The 21109-nt window shown below is 51.8% G+C and overlaps 1 protein-coding gene across 3 annotated transcripts; it reads right to left on the bottom strand.

The window, feature by feature from the left end:
• Positions 1 to 8208: 8208 nt before the first annotated feature.
• On the bottom strand, positions 8209 to 20035 carry TBC1D21 (TBC1 domain family member 21). Of its 3 annotated transcripts, none has more exons than XM_077123835.1 (11): positions 19796 to 20035; positions 15270 to 15377; positions 15045 to 15148; positions 13064 to 13158; positions 12423 to 12533; positions 12208 to 12308; positions 11145 to 11241; positions 10750 to 10850; positions 9650 to 9766; positions 8708 to 8791; positions 8209 to 8370 (listed from the first exon to the last, which is right to left on the bottom strand). In XM_077123835.1, exons 1-11 carry the CDS (start codon positions 19853 to 19855, stop codon positions 8338 to 8340), a joined length of 1011 nt encoding a protein of 336 aa, XP_076979950.1. In that variant the 5' UTR covers positions 19856 to 20035; the 3' UTR covers positions 8209 to 8337. The 3 variants fall into 3 exon arrangements, with proteins under 3 accessions (XP_076979950.1, XP_076979949.1, XP_076979951.1); XM_077123834.1 differs by having other exon boundaries at positions 15270 to 15419; XM_077123836.1 differs by lacking the exons at positions 8209 to 8370; positions 8708 to 8791 and adding an exon at positions 8846 to 9464 and having other exon boundaries at positions 15270 to 15419.
• Between the last annotated feature and the right edge of the window lie 1074 nt (positions 20036 to 21109).

A 21109-nucleotide genomic window follows, 5' to 3' on the forward strand; every position in this document is an offset into this window, starting at 1 on the left:
TTGAGAATGGGACTCAATGCCTTGTCCTACCTTCCTGCTAGGACTGTTGTCACTTGGCTCCAAGGAGAGACAGGGTGTACCTGGGCCTGGGTCCCTCTGCTCTGACTCCAGCAGGGCCCAGCAAGTCCACCACCGCCCCTCATCCAGACCCCTGATAGCTCTGGACCCCCAATCCAGAGAAGAAAAAGGAAGCAGGAGGAGGGGGCTCATCTTAAGCACTCTGGCCACTTGTGGTTTTCAGATTTGATTTGTCCCCTTAGCACAGCTCCCCTCAAAGCTGGGAATCACACTGGACTGTGTGAGATGATTGGCACAGTGCAAACTCGGCCCAGATGAAGTGGGGACGAAATCCAGCCATGTTGGGCCCTTTTGCTTAGCATGAAGGTACCATCTGCCAAGGGGCTGCATCTTGCATGGGCTCCTGGTGGCCAGGAATCATGTGTTGACTTTGCAGGAGTCCAGGGCTCACGGCTCAGCCCTCAGATCCTGGAATCCAGAACCTGCCGTAGCACAGAAGGGTTGGTGATGGGGTGCATGGGGGTAAGAAGCAAAAACCCCACCCAACTCACAGTCCCAACTCCAGCGGCCACTGATGCTGCAAATCCCTCCCCAGGACCCCTGGGTTGCCCAACTCAAAGTCCCTGGCCACCTGCTCTCTGCAAACTCTCAAAACCTGGCAGGATGCCTCTGTTCTCCCTGGGGCAGCCAGGCCTTCAAGCAGAGTCCTGAGCTGTGGAGGTGCGCCCTCTGCAGGATGTAATGTGCAAATGCAGGTTCCACAGGAAGGAGGAGGTGGCTCATCCTTAAGTCTGCACTTTGTGGACCGGCAACCCTAAAGTAAGGCCCAGGGGAAGCCATCTCTCCTGTTTCTTGTGTTGAAGAATAAGTGATAATGGTGCATGTGATTCTTGCACTGTGTGCCTCCCAGCTACCAGTTTTCTTTGAGTGTTGAAGTTTGCGGGGCTAAATATGTTACAGGCATAGCCACATTACAGCAAATGAGGGAGGTATTTTTATTCCTAATTTAAAGTCAAGAAACAAAGGTTCAGAGAGGTTAAGTGTATTGTCCACAGCTATTAGTATCAGGCTGGGATTTGATCTTAGGTCTGTCTGACTCCAGAGCCTGTGAACTAAAGCGGTTCACTCTGCGGCCGGCTTACGGTTTGGCCTCAGGAGGGAAATACAGCTGTGAGGACAGATCAGCCGGGTCAGCTCTGCTGGCCTGCACTGTAGTGTCCAAGATGAGATGAGGGTGATGGAAAAGTAGAGAGGATCTGGGCAATGAAGTAGGAGCCACAGAAGGCCATTTACTATTTCTTCTGAGAAGAATAAATAAACCCTGACCCTCAGTTACCAGGTGCTTTCTATTTCCTGATGTTCACTGCTCTCCACCCCAGACCCACACTGGCAGCTTCAGGGCACTGCACTGCACAGCTGGCCAGCCTCAGGGGTCTCTGCGGACACGGCCCCTGAAGCCCCAGAAAGGACAAGCTCACACATTCACTTGGTTTTCACTCTTCCTCCGGTTTCACAGAGACCAAGGCCCATGGAGACAGTGACCTACCCAACCCCAGCACACTCCCCAGGTTGCTGGCAGACCTCAGGCTTCATAGAGTGGGATGGGGTGCATAGCTGAGTCTTTGCCAAGGAGAGAGGTTGGGTCTGAGCTTTCTTTAGGTCTGTGGTTGGGGGCCTCATCCCTCCTTCCCCAGCTCAGACCTTGCATTTCTTCTTGAAAGTCCTTTCCTCCCTCCCCCTGCCTTTGTTCTGACAGGTCCCCCACCATCCTCCACTATTGAGCGTAAGAGTTTTGGGAACCCACTGTCACCAAGACCTCCCACTTCTTCTTCACATCCGCTGTCACATCTCCATCACCCTCCTCTCATCTTGGACATGACAATGACCTTCGCCCCCCCACAACGTTCTACCAGTGCCTCTGTTCCTTGTACCTTCTCTGTCATCTTCCTTTCTGCCACCATCACCTGCCATTGCCATTATTTATATGCCCTGCATCCCCGTCGTCAACCTCCTCTTCCTCGTGGCTTCCGCCACCCTCGCCTCCACCAGTTGCCCTTTCACCATGAACTGTCATTAGCATTACCTCTGGCACCTCCACCTCCATGCACTGTGTCACCTCCACTGTCCCCCCCACCACAGCTGCCTCTAGCACAACCACTGTGACATTCACCTTCAGTGCCACCAGGCTACCCTCTATTACCATGACCTCTGCTCACCTAGGAATTCACCACCCTCCCCCACTCCTCCGTCTTCTCCTCAACTATTTCCACCCTATCGCTTCCACCATTACCTCCACCCCCTCCCCCGCCCCATCCCCACACTCGCCCCCTAGAAGCGCAGCGTCCAGCACTGAACCCGGCGCTTGGCCAAGGAGCCCAGTAAGCGAAGAACATCCTGCCTCCTGGACTGCTCAGCACAGAGCACCAGCAGGCCAGGTGCTAGCGTGATCCCTCCTCTGCCCAGGAGCTGAGCCTCCCGCAGGATGTTTCTGACAGGAGACATCGTTTCTCCCCCCAGCCATGCCTGGACCTAGAGAGACAGCCACTGTCTGGTTGAAGGATCGAGGCCATTAATCCGGGACTGCCCTTGTTCGCATAATGATTGCATACATTTGCATGCCATTTGCTCCCACCTCTGAATGCCAAGCCGCCCAGTGTTTGGGTATCATTTGCATATCACTGCAGGTGAGGGTCAGGCCTTTGGGACTTGGGCACTTATTAATTCTTTAAAGAGATGCGTTCATGTGCTGGTTCAGAAAAAGATGGAATACTTAATTCTAGATTTATTTAGCTGAAGGGCTGTAAGGTGGGGAGGGGGGCAGCGGGCAGCCAGGGCCATCAGTGTGTTCTGGGGCGCAGCCCTGATGGGGGGCGGGGGATATTGTCTGCAGAGACAAGCTCTGCTCCTCGGTGTTAGTTCAGGGCCACGCTCTGTGCCACCACGCCTGGCCACTCTGGGCCTAGTCCCCTTGCTGTGACCTTGGGCAAGTCCCTCCCTACCCAGGCCACAGTCTATGGCCATATGGAAGGATTGGGTGGGAGTAGCTAACCACTGATCCTCTTCCCTCAGGCGCCTGCTCTGCTCATTGAAATCACCCAGGGACTTTTTGCACATATACCTGGCCCCACCCCCAAGATAATCTGATTAAACTGGTGGGCCCTAGGCATTGGTTATTTTAAAAATGCTGCCCTGGAGAGTCTAATATGCGCCAGGGTTATCAAAAGCAACTGTTTATATCTCTGTCCTCCTGCCCCTCCAACCCCCACCAGCCTCCTGCTGCCGGCCTCCCTCATTTCCTATTTCCGGTTGCTAATCTCTTCCCCACTACAGGCTCGTCTAGCTCCAGTCTGGCAGGACAGTTCGAATGCCGGTGCTTTTGTTTGAAGTCTCAAGTAAATCCTTTCCCTGCCTGGGCAGCAGGCTGATGGCGGCATGTGGCAGGTTGGCACTTAGTACTAACTAGAAAATCCCTTCTCTCTGCCTGGTCTTCCTCCTCCCCAACTCCGCCATTGGGTCTGGTGCAGTGGGGTCTGCAGAGCCAAGGGGGGGAAGGGGGGCCAGTCCTGTGCACTCACCCCAACTCCTCGCCCTGCCCCAGCCCCGCTCTCCCAGAGCTGGTGGCTGGTCTCACCTAGCACATCTGCCCACTCCAGCCCCCCCCCACCTTGCTGCTGCCAGCCCCACCTTGTTTCCATGCCTGGCTTGCCAGCCCCATCTTGGCACCTCACTTACCCCTGCAGGCCGCTCTCCCTGTAACCCCTGAGTCCCACCCTCGCCCCAGTCCTGGAGAAGGGCTGTCCAGGACAGCCTGGACTTTTTTCAAAAAACACGATGTAGCAAAAACCCACCGGTGTCACAACAGGCGCAGGGATGGGTGAGGGAAGTGGGACGAAGCCTTCCTACACATCTCTGTGGTCCAGCCCTGGAGCATCTCGGCCCATGCATGGATCCTCTGCTGTCCAGGGCAGGTGGCCTGTGAGTTGAGGGGCTGCACCGCAGAGGACCGGACCGGAGACATAGGTGTGAACTGTTGGATTGGGGGGGGGGGTATGTGCAGAGCCTGAGGGAGGCTGCGGGCAGGGAAAGAGGGGACCTGGAGAACTTCCCCAGAACCAATACGTGGTGTTAACAGTGGAGGGGTGGGGGGCTGGCGTTGTCCTGTCAGGGTTCAGATTTTGATGTGGCCATCAGTAGCTGTGCAATCCTGCCCTTTAGCTTCCTCACCAATAAAAAGAGGGTGATGGATCTACCTTATGAATTTGGGGACGATGTGAGAAAAAGCCTAGGAAGTGCTTAGCAAAGGGTTTGGAAGACAGTAATCACCCGGTAAGTGCAGTTATGAGCACTTTGAGGGCCGAGAGCACAGTGTCCTGGTTCCCGACCTGCTGGAGCTCCAGCCCGGCTCCTCGTCCTCACTGTGCCCACCCCCTGGGGCTCCAACCCCTGAGGGGTCAGAGGGAGGGTGGGCTCGTTTTTGGGGGCCGGGGCTGCAGCTCCAGTTCTGGGGGCCTGCGGCCTCCCAGTGAGCTTGGGGGTGATGGTAGCAGGGGGCCCGGGGCGGGAGCAGCGACTCCCGGCTGCTGCTTTAATGAGGTGGCTCAGCCCGCACTGAGAATGGGGTGCGAACGTGCAGAGCCTGGTCTGCACCCATCCGGAGGGGGAAGGTCCAGAGGGCACGTGCAGACCACCTTCCCTCCTCCAGCAGCTACAGAACAGAGAAGCCGGCAGGGCTTGGTGACTGATTGGGATGGGTGTATGTGTGGTGGTGTGCAGTAAGGGAGGCGTTGATTGTTCCTTTGGTCTAAATGGATCTGAACATCCTTTCACTGAAAGGCAGGCAAAAGAAAGGAATTTCCCACATGGTTACATCTTAATCACCTTAAAGAACAGATCCATCAAGAACACCCGGAGATGCCTGGAGTGAGTGCTATGGGGTGTGTGTGTGTGTGTGTGTGTGTGTGTGTAGGGATTGGGATGGGGGATGGTCCAGGAAATAAATCAGTGCTGCATTAGCTGCACAAGTCCCATTTATCACTTTGGCATGTTCATTCAACACTGCTGGGCTTTTTAATGGTCCCTGATGTAGGTTAGTGGATGAAGAAACCTCACATTCTCTACTAGCTCACTACCTACCAGAATTTTATGAAACATCCCTCTTTGTTTCTTCCCCACCATCCCCCTTCTTCTCTTTTACTCTTGTGAGGTCAGTGCTCCAACCTCTAGGTCTGGTCACTTCCATGCAGTTGAGCCCTGGGTGGAGGCTCCTCCTGCCTTCTGCAAGGAGGGAGTATTATATACTCTGTCCCCCTCACTGGTCTAGATCGAGGTCGGCCACGTAGTCCAGAACTCGGCTGTGCTGGACACCACGAGGATAAGTGCGTGCAGCTCCAACTCGGGAGCCTACACCCTTTCTCCTCTGAGAAGTGAGACACAAACCCTGGCTGGGTCCCAGAGAAGTTGGGGTTGAATCGATAATGCTTCTATGAAGCTGTCAGTGGGTAGAGGTCCATTCTTCTGGCTCCAAGAATAAAGAGTGGGCTGGGAGGGCATTCAAGGTGGTCAGCAGAAGCCAAACAAATGACCTCCAGGGAAGAGGTTTGGAACAAGAGTCAAAAAAGGAGAGATGGGAGTGAGGTCATGGATTGGACACAGCCAATTCAAGTTTTCACATCAGGTGCAGTACTAAGGTTTGGAAAGCTTGGGTGGGACCTGGGAATTTCCATTTTCCTTATCTCCACACTCATGGCCACTGCGACTCGTTTAAGAATAACGTGTGCAGTATTTGCTCATTGGAAGTGTGCTGGGCACTAGTTTTTCCAGTATGAATTTAAGATTGTTTTCATTTCTACCACAATCACCTTCAGCACCACAACAATCATCAATATCAATACAGAGAAGGCCGCTGCAGACACTCAGTAAGCTTTTGTTGATTGAATGAAAGTACACTACTGCCGACAATATCAGGGCATCATGTCATCACAATCACTAATGTTGATGCCACACCTCTGCCATCAACGTGGCCAACACCTCTACCCCTGCCCACGCCACTGATATGGCCACCAACACTGATATCACCACCTCTGTCACCAACACTGAAACATCACTGACACCCACCATCTTTGCCAACATCACAGGCACTGCTGCCACCACTACCACGACAAATGGCAGCACCGCCACTGTCATCACTGACACCCCTACCATCACAGGCTCACCCCTCACTAAACCCCCATCGCCACTCACTGACCCCCATCACTGCTGACACCCCACCACCATCACTGACGTCACCATTACCACCACCATCATCCCAGCCACCACCACTAATTCGTCTCCTCTCAGAACCATGTTCTTTTCTGCCAAAGCCAAAAGGAAATTTGCAGTTGTACATTCTTTAAGGTGGTCATCTGGCCTCCATTCAACTCTAAGTCACATAGAAGCAGAGACTGTGTCTTTTTTTTTTTTTTTACCCCAGTGTTGAATTCTCAGTGTCTCAGCAATGCAGCTCACAGTTTTCAATAAATGTTTGTTAAATTAACAAGTTATTTAAACCAATATAGGTACTATGCTAAAAGGAACCTGGGCTCTAGGATCTCCATGCTTCCTATAGTTATGTCTCTGGGCTGGATATTATAGAAAAACATAACACTGGATTATCTAAGTGATAAACTAAGGTGAGGGGAAACCGAGAAACCCATCCTGGCTTTATGAGATGCACAGTAGTATGGTGGGAAACCCTCTCCTATAGCAACTGGGCTGGGCTGCAGATGAGCTGAGAGAAGTTTAGGTCGTCTACCATCCTTACTTCCATCACTACTCGACCTGGGATTTAGCTGAACTGGCATCAATTCAGTGTCAAAACTGACCCAGCTGGTCTCCAAGACCCAACAGAGGTTTTTGCACAAGCTCCCCAGTAGGCCAGAGGTTCCTTGGAGGTACCTTAGGAAATGATGTGAGGTTCAAGAAGGGATCTGAGGTGGATGGCAGAGGGGAGAGCTCCGGACTTCACATCCCAGCTTCAACAACTGGGTTTCTGCCCAGAAAACACTAGCTCTTTTAGCCATGCAGTGAAGATCCTGTGAGTGAGGCAGGGTCCTTTCTTCAGTGACTCTAGTCCCCCTTGTAGCCAAGATACAGCACCGAAGGAGGTTCAGGGTCCCCCATGGATGGGAGATTGTCCTCTGAGGGGAAGGAGTCCAGGCACTAATTGGGGAAATGGTGCTTTTGAGTGAGGTCGCTGAGAGTGGCAGGACGGGAGCAGAAGACAGGGTGGTTGGCTGAAGAATGAGCAGACAGGCGATGCTTCACCCCCAAGCAACAGGGGGCACAGCAAAACCAGTAGATTCCTCCTGTCTGTCCATCAGCTCACCCCTCAAAAGATGTAGCCCCTGGGCAGGGCTGTGTGTGCACCCTAGCGGGGCAGGTGTGGGGACACGTGGACAGCCCCAGCCCCTCTGTAGATTCAGACTCTTCTGTCCAATCTTCATATCTGCCCTCAGGCCGGTCAGGGCATGGAGCAGGCAGGGCAGGGGGCTTGTGGCTGTAGCACAGCCAAGAGGAAGCAGAGAGGACATGACTCTACCCCTGGAGAGAGACTGAATTGCCTGAGCAAGGGAAGAGATTGCTTCCTCTGGAGAGATTGTGTATGGCTTGAAAAAGACAGTTTAGCTTGAGCGGGCATTTGCAGGCTGAGAAATGAGGGAGGCTTTGAAACGAGGAGGGGCATCACCTGCTAATCGGAGATTCGGCCCATGTCCTTCCACAGTCTCCTGGGAAACTCTGGAAGAACATGTGGTGGGGGTGGGGGTGGAAGTAAGGGGGTCAATGGAGCAGCTCAGAGGGTCAGGCACTCTTCTCAGGACCTGCATCTCCAACACTGAAAGATCCTTAGGAGACACGTTCACATTTGTCTTCCACAGACGCCTGGAACGTTCTCGAAGTTGGTTCTGCTGTCCACCATTTGGTTCCCAGTGCAGAGCCACAGCAGCCCTGGAAAACCCTGCCACAGAGGAATTGCTGATCCCACACAACCCCTTCCCCCTCTCGGGCCCTCGGCCTCTCCCTCCTCATCCATCAGGCCTCTTTCCTATTGTACAGCCCTGCCTCTGCCCACACCTGTCCCGCTAGCCCCCCACGGTCAGAGGAGACATACTGCGGCAGTGGGGATTGTCCACCACAGACTGTTCATCCAGGAGGCTGTGTCCATTGCAGCTGTATTACCTAGTCCCTCACCCTACCACCCCATCGGCTTGGTGCTGACTCCACGGCTGGAGAACTACTTCATCCCATCTGCTGGGGGCATCTGTCCATGCGGCGTCAGCACCCTCAGAGGAAGAAATCCTTTAACGGCTGAGGAACCTGGGGAACGGGAGGGTTCCAGCAGGTGTAGGATGGATGGACGTTGGCCCTTTGCTCCCATGCTCTAGTTCATCCAGCTAGGGACATTCTCCTGAGCCCCTGGGTGCCCAGCTCTGTGCCCAGGCCCACTGGGAGGAGACACAGGGAAAGGGGACACAGGCCCTGTCTGTAGGAAGCACAGCATTACGCAAGCAGTGAGGACACTACACAGAGCCACGTCCGGAGGCAGAGGACGTGGCACAAACTGTGTCTCGGGCTGAAAATGTCAGGCATGGGGAGGGCTTGGCAATCAGGGAAGGCTTCTTGGAGAAGGAGGACAATAACACAGACAACTTACCTCCTTTTGGATGAGCTCAGCATATACCATGCAGGCCGCGGAGATCAGCTCATCAGCATTCAGGTCGATGAGCCTGTTGCAGGCCTGTCCAGGGAGAAGGGGTGGGGAGGAGGCAGGTATCCCTGGACCCTTGGGCACAGGCTGCTGCTTGAAGCTTTGAGGGAAGGAGGCAGCTGCCCATGGCAGTGACTGGGGCTCACCCACTCTTTCCCCAACTAGCTTGGCCCAGAGCCTGAAATTTCACCATTCAAATTTTACAATTTGGGGGGATGGTTTACTGTCTAGGAAATCCTCGGCTTTCACCAAGTGCCTCAGGGACTTCTTAGGAGGAACTGGGGCAGACATCCATTTGTATTTTGTAGTTGGGGAGCCACCCAGGATGCTTTTTCTTTATTAGAGAAGTTGCGGGTTTACAGAACAGCCATGCATAAAATAAAGTACAGGCTCCCCATATACCACCCTGGTAAGATTGTTTTGGAACAAAGACTTGGTGTACTTTTTACAAAATGTTGGAAAGCTCCAGGTCTTTTTGCCAGAGGGGGGTCCTAGGACCAAGTGTGAGGTTAAAAAATTGTCAAGGCTTCTTAGCTAAGAAGGGATGATAACGATGACCACAATTAGAGGGCCTCTGTCTGCAGCTCGTCAGGGGCCTGAATGAGCTAGTCTATTAAAAGAGGAGAGCTGGGGCGGGTCACGGTGGCTCAGCAGGCAGTGTTCTTGCCTGCTATGCCGGAGACCTGGGTTCGATTCCCGGTGCCTGCCCATGCGAAAAAAAAAAAAAACAAAAAAGAGCAGAGCTGCGCACAGTAGGTGCTCATGCCCAGAGTCCTCCTTACTACCACCACGCAGGACGAGGGTAGGACTGAATCTGGACTTCCCCCATGTGTGGGTCCTATAGCGCGGGCTGAGCAGGGTTGCCGGGAGACCCGAGGGTGCCCTCACCAGGAGGATGTCATCACCCGTCATGCTCTCCTGCAGCACCTGCTCGCGCACCAGCTGCAGCATGCTGTAGGCCACCAGCACCTGGAAGTTCCTGCAGGGCTTCCCAGTCAGCAGCACCTGCAGGAGGGGGAGGGGGCAGGGGGGAGGGGCAGGGGGTGTGGCTCAGCCAGGGCCGGTGGCCCGAGATTGTGGGCGCCCACAGGACAATGAGGTACCCTTGTCACATGCCCAGGGCTAGCCCCGGCCTCACTGCCAGCTCGCTTAATCATCCACTCATTCCCTCCCTCGGGATCTGCTCCCTGGCACCTCCTGGGTTCTAGGTGTTGTGCTGCCTGCTGGGGGATTCAGATAAATGCTTCAGGGAGTTGATCAAGGGAGGCAGGAAGGAATGGGGGGACGGGGAGGCTGGGTAGGTAGCATTTGAGGGCAGGCTTGTCACAGCAAGCCTGGAGGGGAAGTCGTAGCAGGGGTATCGCATGGAGGTGGTCACGGGCTGGTGTGAGGCCAGCAGGCCGGGAGGAAGGGGAAGCAGATGTGAGTTGGCTCCCAGGGGCACTAAATGGCAGGCTGAGGACTTGGCCTGGGCCCTGCTGGCAGTGGCAGCCTGGGCAGGGCAGGGATGGGTGGTGGACATGGTTCTGAAGGGGTTCAGCCGATCAGGGACTGAGGTCAAAGGACAGCTGATGAGGCCCGTGCCTGGGGACTCTGCCTTCTCAAGGAGACGGGGCTCAGCAAAGAGCCAGCACCCTGATGGGGAAAAGGGCTCTGGGGAAATGCGAGCAAAGAGAGCCCCACTTGGGCAGGGCACAGGAACCTGAACTGCAGGCCCTGCCACCACCGTGGCTGGGAGTCCCTCTGCCGTGACTGCCCTGCAGAAGGCACGGCCAGCAGGGAGCTGTTGCATCAGATTGGATTAACAGTTGATGAACTGATACTCCAGTTTCCTCCAACAAGGTGGGAACAGGGTCACTGACATGATAAAACCCCAAGCTCCTAAGCCCCAACAAAAGCCCGAAATGAAAGGGGATGGAAGGAAAGCGGTTCCTGTGCTGCCTGCGAGGTGGGCCCTGTCCCGGGGGGACCCCGTCTGAGCACCTCACCTCCCAGAGCCTCCAGACGTCGTCGAAGGACTTGAAGGCGCGCTGGAAGCAGAGGCAGAACCAGGGGAACAGGGACTGCACAGCCCCCGCACCCTTCCCTTCTGCGGGAGAGAATCAAAGTCCCACCCGGGAGGCCACAGTCAGGGGAAAAGGTGGGACAACCCTCCAAGACGAGTCCAAACTGCCAAGATGCAAGGCCACTAGGGACATATGGACACCATGGCTAGTTCTTTTCCACTTTCCCTTGGAGACTCCTGTTTCCAACTAAACCAACCCATCCAGAAGAAGGAGAGACGATGCTGTCCCTTTCCTCTGTGATGGGACACTGCTGCCCCTGGCTGGCCCCGCCCCGCCCCATGCCTGCTGAGGGAGGGGCAGGAGGAGGGGCCACTCACTCAGGTGCTCAGCAAACACGGGGTCCAGGAAGCTGATCAGGTTGTTGAGCATGTCCAGATTCTTGCCCACCCCAATGTTGATGACACAGCTGTGCTCCTGCACAAGATGGATGCACAGGAGGGAAACCGAGTCTTCCTTGGCTTGAGGGCACCAGAAGAACCTGCTGGAGTTAGCCAGCTCCCCAGTTCTGGAGGCCCCGCGTGTGCCCAGCTCTGGGCCAGGCCCACGGCTCTGGTGAGTCTGGATGTCTGTGCGTGTGTCTGTGTGTACCTGCATGCACGTGTCTTTGTGATCTTTGTGTGCTTGTGTGTCTGGGTGTGTGTCTCTGGGTTGTTTGTATGCCTGTGTGCTTATGTGCATCTGCATGTGTGTGTGTGTGTGTGTGGTGGGGATGCGTGGATGTGTCAAGTGTGGTTCACAATCCAGTGAGCTCAGGTATCCACGTCCCACCCTTTTACCACACACATACACCATGGGTCAGAGGAAATCCGGGCAAGGAAAGAGCAGCAGGTGTCTTGTTGCTGGGTGGAGGGAGGGTGGAGAGAGGGCTCTGGGCAGCTATCCCAGCTCATGAGGAAAGGCTTCCAGGGACAGTGTTTGAGGAAACAGCACCTCCAAAAGCCCTTACCCTGGACAATGTGGGGTGCCTCTGGGGAATACCCAGTCATCTGGTGCACCTGGAGTGCAGGTTATGTGGAAGGGAGCAGTGAGGCAAGACTGAAAAGAGGCCTTGAATGCCTGGTGAAGGCTGTTGGATTTTATTTCGGAGGATTTGCAGGAAGGAGAGCCAAGAGAGGGCACCGTCGTGGTGTGGCCGGCCATGCTTTTCCAAGGTTTGATGAAAGCTGGACCCGGAGCATCCCTCCACCCTCGTTCTCAACACCAATGCCTCCAATTCCCCTTAGGACACTGCATTTGTCGTTGCCCCCCCAGGCTCCTCTGTGATGCAGGGGAAAGGGCTGTTTCAGGAGGAAGCCATGGCTGGGGCTGCTGGAACCTGCCCAACCTCAAAGGGCTGTTTGGGAGAATCAGCAGAGCCATGAACTTGGGCCCAGCCCTCACCGTTTTCTGCAGGAAGAACTGGAAAAGCCAGAAGGTCTCGTGGTCCTGCTCCACCATCAGCTGGAAAAGCATCACCATCTCGTGGAAGCCCTGCTGGTACTCTGTGGTGCAGAGGGGGCTGGTGAGGAGGCATGGGGAGCGGCGGATCTTGGGCTTGGGCAGGAGAAGGTCTGGGGAAGGAATGGGCTGGTGGGGAGCTCAACCCTCGGGCTCACCTGCCTGCGTGTTGCAGACATAACTCAGGAGCAGGATCTTCTCCAGCCGCTTCTTGTCGATGAGGACGTTGCCCAGGGGGTCTTTGTCGTAGAGTTTCTGGATGTCACATGCTAGGTTTGGGGCAAAGGACAGTAGAAAACTCCAGATCATCTCCAGCAAAGGGATCAAGAATGAGTTTTATCCCCTTACCCCAAGAGGGCAGGCCTTCGGTTGTCCTGGGGAGGGGGCTTGAAAGGAACCTCAGCTCCTCACGCTTCCAGGCTCTGCTCTTCACCACGCCCTGAGCTGTCTGGGTTCCTTCCTCACCTCCAAATCTTTGGCCAGGAGGTGACTTCTGCTAGGAAAGCCCACCCCCTTCCTCTCTGTCCTATAAATCCAACCTAGTTCAGGGCCAGAGGAGGAAAAGAGGAAGGCAAAGCATTGAGAACAGCACGTACCCCAGGAACACAGAGCTGGGTATCTGGGGGCACCCAGTGGAGACTGATGGGTGGATTACCCAAGGACCAGCCAGCAAAGTTCCAGGTGTGGGTCAAGGCAGCCCCCAGGAGCCCAGGACCCATGCCTTTCTGGAAATCGCTGAGAAGAATACAAGGATGGCTTCTAGCCCTGCCCTCTGCCCTTCTCTCCCCACTCTCCTCACCAATGTGATTCCGAGTCTCTACAAAGTTCCGGTGCAGGTTCTCCAGAAGGGGCTGAATCTTCTCGTACATCTCACATAAGGCCTGGTAGTTCTTCCTGTGAGAACATGACCGAGGCTGGACAATGTGGCCTTCTCCATCACGTAAGTGGGGAGACTTCTGAGCAGCAGGGGCTACCAGGTCCAAGGGGGAGTACAGGGGCAGTGCCCCCACCTGAGATGCTTTTCCCTCATCTCTGCCTGTGCCAATCCTAACCATTTTCCAAAGTTCATCTGGAATGCAACAATGTCCACCCAGGATGTGGGTTCTGTACTCAGGGAGCCTTGTTGGAATCCTGGCTCTACAACTTAATAACGAGGTGTCTACAACTGGAGTCAAGCCTTGGCCAAGTCACTTTCCCTCTCAGCTTCCATTTCCTCCTGTGTAGACTACCTGTAGGAAATAACACTGGTACCTGCTTTCAAAATTGGAAGGACTGGATGAAACGGGGCTACGTGTCCATCACTAGAATGTGTTTAGGTGGTGGTATGGGTTGAATGGTGCCTCCCCCCACCTCAAAAATGTGTGTGTCCTAACCTCTGGGACCTGTAAATATGACCTTGTTTGGAAAAAGGGTCTTTGTTAAGGATGTAGTGATGAGATCATCCTGTATCATTCAGGTTAACCCTAAATTGAATGAGATGCCGAGAAGAGAGACAGAAGAAAGGAGAAGGCTGGGAGAAGACAGAGGTGGAGAATGGAGCGATGCTGCCACAAGCCAAGGAACTCCTGGGGCCACCAGAAGCTGGAAGGGGCCTGGGAGGGAGAATGGCCCTGCTGATTTTGGACTTTTGGTCTCCAGAACTGTAAGACAATGCATTTCCATTATTTAAAATCACCAAGTGTGTGGTGATTTGCTAACAGCAGTCACAGGACCCTAACACAGGTGGATTCTTGCTAGAGCTCTTCGGACTTGGCATCCCCATCCTGGACAGGCTCCTAATTCAGTTCTCACAACCACTCTGTGAAAGGTTTTATTACTCCCTTTTTATAGATAAGGAGACTGAGACTTCAGCAGCAAAATAACATGGCCAAGTTCCGCCAGGGTGTAAACGATAGTGCTAGAATTTGAACGCAGATTCCAAATCCAAGGCTATCTGATTTCGAATCCTGCATGTTTTCTATTGAACCATGGTATCTTATCATGGCACCCATGAAAGATCTGGGAGGGCTGCTTGGAGGAGGTATACTGTTTGAACTGGGCCTTGAAGGATGGGTAAGGTTTTGATAGGTAGACAATGGGAAGGCCATTATGGCCTCAAGCGAGGCAGAAGAGGAGTGTAAATGTGGTTTGCGCAGGGGCAGGGGTGGGAAGTGAGCATGTGGGGAGTCGGTCAGGCGGCTGGTGTGGCTGGAACATGAAGTATTGCAGGGAGGGGGTGGGTGGGTTGGTAGCAAACACGACGAGGCGAGGCCTTGGAAGAAAGGCCGTGTTCCTTGAAATGTTCCCAGTTAGTAGAGGTCTTTAATCTGAAGACACGAGCAGCCCAGGCTGGGCTTCATAAATCTCCCCTGGGCACGGTGCACAGACATGGGGCATGGGCAGTGATGTGGACAGCTAGTCCCAGGAGGCAGCTCTGCCAGCTGCCATTCCCGGTGCGAGAGAGAAGGTAGGGTGGGTGAGCGTGGAGGAGGCACGAGGACAGGAGGGGTGGCCAGGGGCCCGCTTCAGAGGTGGAGCGCACAGGGTGGCTGGGATAGGGGCAGGGTATGGGAGGGGGATGGCATTGGGCAATTGGTGGGTCGCAAACAGAGTGAGGGGTCCAAACTGCCTGTACCTCCCATATGCTGGGCCCCGGCCAGGAGCACCGCAGGAGTTTTCCCTCTCAGAAGGAGCAGTCTGTTTGGGGAAAGAAGAGTGCATCTGCCAGGCTGGGGTGGGCACCCTTCCCTCCTGAACCATCACCCCCTACCCTCCCCGACAGAGGTTCTGGAATGTTCTACCTCCTTGTGCTGTCCACCGTGAGCCGCTCATCCCGGGAACTCTGCCATGAGTAGTAGCCTGTGAGGAACTTCCATGCTTCTGTCCTCACGAAAGGGTGCAGACCCTGGGTGGGGTAAGGGGTGGGGGGCCATGGGCCCTCTCAATGCCTGCCAAAGGGACCCTCTCAATGCCACCCCCACCCCCTTGCCCAGCCATGGCCCCAGTTCCAGGCAAGGAGCCCTTACCCTTTCCAGGATGTTAACACAAATGAAGTCCCGGGACTTAGCCAAGTGACCGAGCTCATCAAAGAAGCCGTGCCATTCCGTCTTGTCAATGGGTGGCCTTCTCTTTGCCTGGCAAGGATAGTCACTCAGCCCTCTGTCAGGAGTCTCTGTCTTTCAAGTGTAATTTTTAAATGATATACCCTGGATTTTATAAGGTGAATCAAAGTTCACAGCTTCTCACTTACTTCTGGAAATCCATCCCAAGAAAATTACTGAATCTATATAGGGAAAAAATGCTGTCTGCACGGTAATTTTCATTGCACATTGCTTACCAAAATGAAAAATGCAAGCACTCTCAACATTCTGCAATAAGGGAACAGTTAAGTAAACTACGGCTTATATACTCAATGGCATATTGTGAGGCATATGAGGGATGAATAATAATCTGAAAAAATACGAATGTTAACAGAAAAAAAGCAGAATACAAAATTGTACATTTACTATTTATTCTCTCTATGTATTATACTCTCTCCTTGTGTATGTTATGTATTAGAAAAATATACCATATATGCTCTACTATATGGTGCCTTGGCCACTATAAAAAAATTCTGCATTAGAAAAAAGATGAAAAGAAATATACCACCACCATTCACCCCCAAAAACCCACAGTGGTTATCTTTGGGTGGTAGTTTATACTTCTTTACTTCCTTCTTATTTTTTCGAAATCTTCTATAATAATGTATACTGGCTATGATAATGGAAAAATACAAAATTAACACTGATTAAAGACAGTAGAAAAGCAAAACAGCTCATCACAAGGAATGATTTCTGTTTTAGATGAAGTGTGTGCATGTGTGTGTTGGAGGGTGAGTGAATACATGGCATGCAAAGGAATTCAAAATGCTCATAAAATAGCTAGGAGTTAGGGTTCCTTTCTTCCTAGGTAGTCCCTCCCACTGGAGAGAAGTGTGCCTTGGAATGCCGCTTTGGAGACCTACAATATGCTGATAGAACAAACCGGGCAACTGCCTAGACAGACTTGAAATATGTTCTCCCAACTGTCTGTTAATACACACCTGAATAGGCATCCCTGTGGCTCAAATTTAAATCTGCCTACAAGTCACCTGCCAGTCATCTGAAAATGCAGATTCCGATTCAGCAGGTTTGGGATGGGCCTAAGATGATGCATTTCTAACAAGCTTCCAGGAGACGGTTATGTTGCGGGTCTTTCTACCCCTGTGGCTGAAAGTTCTTTTTAAATCAGGAATGGTGAACCTGCCTTGAATTCTGGGTTAAACCTCACTTGGTGATGACACTATGATCCTTTTATGTATCATTAGATTTTATTTGCTAAAATTCTGTTTAGAATTTTTGCAGCATGTTCATGAGAGTGATTGGTTTGGATTTTTCTTTTCTTGTTGTATCTTTGTCTGATTTTGGTATCAAGGTAATGTTGAGTTCTTAGAATGAATAGGGGTGTATTTTTGGCTTTTTAGTTTCCTAGAGAAGTTTGTGTTGGATGATGGTTCTTAACTTAAATGTTTGATAGAACTCACCAGTGAAACCATCTGGGCCTAGAGTTTTCTTTGTGGGTAGGTTTTTAACTACAGATTCAATTTATTTACCAGACATAGGGATGGAGTCAGGAGAAATTATTTCATTTTATACTTTAAAAATAAGAGATTTACAGGAACAAGTTATTTTCCTTCTAACTCACTTCAAAAAATAAAAGCAAATAATACAGGAAATAGCAAAGAATTAATAAAAGTTTAAAGCATTAAAATGATAGAAATCAAACAAATCAATTATGAAAATAAATGCATCAAATTCTCTTGTTAGTTATAAATGCTTACAAATAAAACTGCTCTGGGAAATAAAATCTGTTAAAAAGAAACGTTGGTACTGTTTTAAGTGCTTTATTAATCCACTTGTTTAACTACCTGTGAGAGTGACTACTCCACTTATACATCAGGGAATTGAGGCCGTAGGAGGGTTAATTAGTTATCTGAGGTCACACAGCAAGTAGCAGTGGAGATTTGAACACAGCGCAGTTTGGCACATGAGGAGAGGTGCTAAACCACAAGGCCATGCCAGCAGTGAGAATAAAAGCAAAGATTTATAGTTTGAATAAAATATATATCCTATAAAAACTGCTAACAAATGACGTACCTTAAAATCAAACGCCTTAGAAAGATTAAAAACTAATGGTGAACAAAGATGTAAAAAAGAGGTAAACAATGAAAAAGGGCAGCATTACTGCAAGCAAAGTATATGCACAGCGCAGCATCACAGAAGATCAAAACAATAAGGCAAAGATAACGAGACGCATAACAAGAAGGCATCTGCTAAGCGGTTGGAGAATTTGCATTACTAAGCCTTTACCTGCAACAGTTGACCATCTGCCTACTTTGCCAGGGCTGAATTTGTTTATAAAAACTCACTGCCTCCTCCTTCCAGGAAATTCCATTCTTCTGCTCCCACCACTTTCCTGTGTCTCCCTAAATCTAAGCAAACTACCTGCCGCCCCGCAAGATCTAAGACACTTGCTGGCAAGCCAAGGACCTGCACAAGAAGCCTGTTGGCCTGCAGAGGGCTATGGGGACAATGTTCCCACGGACAGCTCCAGGACATCCACATGGCCTAGTGCATCCACCTGTCTATGCCAGAGTTCAGGAAACCACTGCTTGGGTCCCTTCAAAGTGATGGAGTTTGTCGATTCTATTGCCTCAAGTCTGTCTTTCTCTCCCCAAATTCCCCCATTCCTTGCTCCACCAAATCATGAACACCCCACCCTACCCTCTGAGCGCAACAGCCTGGTAATTCAGGAGGGGGAAATACATGCTCCACAAGGTGCTGTATGCCCTTTAGCTCTGCAGTAGCTCCTTTCCTGGTCTCTTGGGAAGAGCACTGCCAGGTAGTGCGGGAGTGGAAGCCTCCCACAACTGAGCAGGTTAAAGCTCTCCCCCAGCACACCTGCGGAAAGCTTGGCCATGCCTCCCCTGGAGAACAGAGACTAGGGGTTGAAGCCTGAGCCCTAAGTGGCTCAGTTGCCTTCAAAGTTTCCTGCTGCCGGAGACCCTGGGTGCAGGCATCCATCTCCTCACCCCAATTTCCCTTTTCCATCATTGGGTTAAGGGTCATCTGCAGTCTTTTCAGTCAAGTGGAAAAGCCACTGGAGAATAAGAAAACTTTCTATGAGGGTTTCTGGTGCCAAGTTAGTTGTTCCCAAGGCCCACGACAACAGCTTCCAGTAAGTCCTGGGAAGTGTTGTTGACTCTACTTAAGCTTGTCAACCTCTTTGACACTCCAGTCTGCTGTAGGGACAAGATGCTTCCAATAGAAACAGTGGCTCACTGTGTCAGTTATTCTCATCCGGAGGGAGGCAGAGTGGCTCAGGGAGGCAGGTGTATTAACACTGCGGAGAGGGGCACATGTGCAACGTGTAAAAGTTACCCTGGTGATTATTAGAAGCCCAGGTGGGGGTGGAATTCATCCGTACAGCACAGTGGTCGAGAGAATGATCTAAAAGAGTGGCTCTCACAGTTGGCCATGCATCAGAATCACCAGGAGGGCTTGTTAAGACACAAGTTGCTAAGCCCTGTCTCCAGTGTTTCAGATTCAGGTCTGGAGTAAGGCTCAAGAATTTGCAGTCCTTACAAATTCCCAGGTGATGCTGATACTACAGATTTGGGAACCCCACTTTGAGAACCACTGGTTGATAAGCTGGGCTCTGCAGCCCACCTGCCTGAGTCTAAATACCAGCTCTCTACTTACTAGCTGTGTGGCCTTAGGCAAGTTACTTAGTCTCTATGCCTCAATTTTCTCATGGGTAAAGTGAGCATAATAGCAGTATCTACCTCAGAGTGTCGTGATGAATGTATGACTATAAATAAAGAATCTAGAACAGTCATTGTACAAGCGCCATATGAACTCATTCTCTGAGTTCATAGACATGAAAAAGCATCATATAATGAAAACTCTGATGAAGTCCTGGTGACAACCCACAATAAGGTAATAACATTTAAAACTCAGGGAGAGAGGTGCCCATTTAGCAGTTCTGCTTTCCGTGTATCACTCTCTTCATCACTATGATTAATGAGACTTGAGCTTGGTTAAGGTCATTGTAATTAGTTATTATGATTTTGAAAAGGGGACTGTGTGGAAAATTTCTATGACGGAGGCCGATTTCTAATGAACTGGCCTAGGAACCACCTACTAACAAACGCATTACTGCCACCTGGCGGCAGCACATCAAAATTGTTGGCAAAAGCACCCAGGAAAATATATCAGCATCTTCAAAACTCAATTTACAAACCTCACATCCAATTCAGTTAGAATGTGTCATCTGGGGAGAAGGTAATGCTGGCTTGGAGAGAAGCTTGAAAGAGGACCTGGTGTTTTCTAGTCCTGTCGTTGGTGTTGACAGTGACACCAAGCTCCTCCCGGCCCCGCTCTGCCTTCTCCGCCAGCTCGGGGTCCTGGCGCTTCCCACCCAGCGCAGCCCAGAGGTTGGGGAGGGAGGGACTCCAGACGATAGGAACACGCACCAGGATGAAGGAGGCTGACCGCCTGGCAGAAAGGCTGTTTTCGGGAGACAGGGTGGTCATGGCCCCTGCTAGCTGTCTTCAAAGCAGCCTCTTTCCAGAGCTCACTTGGACCCCTAAAAGGTGCTTGTCAGGGGAAGGTGAGCTTCCTTTTTGAAGACGAGTGCATTCCCGGGAGGACCTGGGCCACTCCTGACCTCCCACAGCTGAACACAGCCAGCTATGCTGTCACAGGCCTCTGGAACCCTCGTCACAATGACTTGGAAGCATGGGATCACTCGCCTCCACGTACGGGGGCCGAGAGGACCATACTTATCAGTCACCCAGAAAAACCTTAGTGCGGGGGTCAGAGGACCTGGAGATCATGAGGGCATGTCAGGGAGGACTTCCTGGGAGAGGCAGGCCACAGAGCCTCTCTCCCTGTCTCCTGCTTTCCCTCCTCTGAACCCCATAGCTTGTCACCCTACCAGACCAGTGCCCAAACTGGATGCCTACGCTCTGAGCTTCAGGTTTCTTGGGCACGACTTCCAGAGAGTCAGAATCAGTGTGTCTGGGCTGGGGGCTTGGGAAACTGTATTTTGACAAGCTCCCCAGGTGACTCAGATTCAGTATTTGCATGGGAACTTTCTGGGGGTAGAAATCAGTTTTATTGATCTTTGTATCCAGAGCCCATAGAATGGTGCTTGAAGGACTGAATGAATGATTTAATTGAATGGAAGAATGAATAAATTTTTAGATCTCATCTCATTTTCGTCTCCACATGAATGGCAGAGATTTCTGTGAATGCCAACCTCCCCTCTGACCCCCAGTTCTCCTAGGCCAGGGCCAATTGTCTTGATTCTTTTGTGTTTCCCTGTCCCAATGGCTGTCCCACCACATGGCACCTGGTAGGTGCTCAATATTTGTTAAATGGGTGAGCAGTTGGCTCCTCTTGGCTGCAGCATCAATAGTTCTCAACCTCAGGCATCTCTTGCATTTCTACTCAGGCCCCAGCCATTAGAGCCATCTGGCTTTAACTTATCCGTACTCACTAGGAAATGACGGTGATTGGACCAACCCATTGGGATCAGGAGTTGAAGTTGGAATTTGGACTCTGTCCTCAAATTTAGATGATCCCCCACCCACCCCTGCCCCTTCTGAGCCACTGCTCCCCCAGCCATGAAATCAAAATACAGTCAACCTCTGGCTTGCACATCCTTATTAACATAATGAATCAGCAGCCACGTGGAAGTCTTCTGTGGACACAATTCATTGTCTCATTTACTGTAGCTGTTCTGCTAGCCCGCAGCACTGCAGGAGGTCTTTTAAATCAAAAGA

Source organism: Tamandua tetradactyla, chromosome 12 (assembly GCF_023851605.1).
Source record: "Tamandua tetradactyla isolate mTamTet1 chromosome 12, mTamTet1.pri, whole genome shotgun sequence".
Classification (NCBI taxonomy): Eukaryota; Metazoa; Chordata; class Mammalia; order Pilosa; family Myrmecophagidae; genus Tamandua; species Tamandua tetradactyla.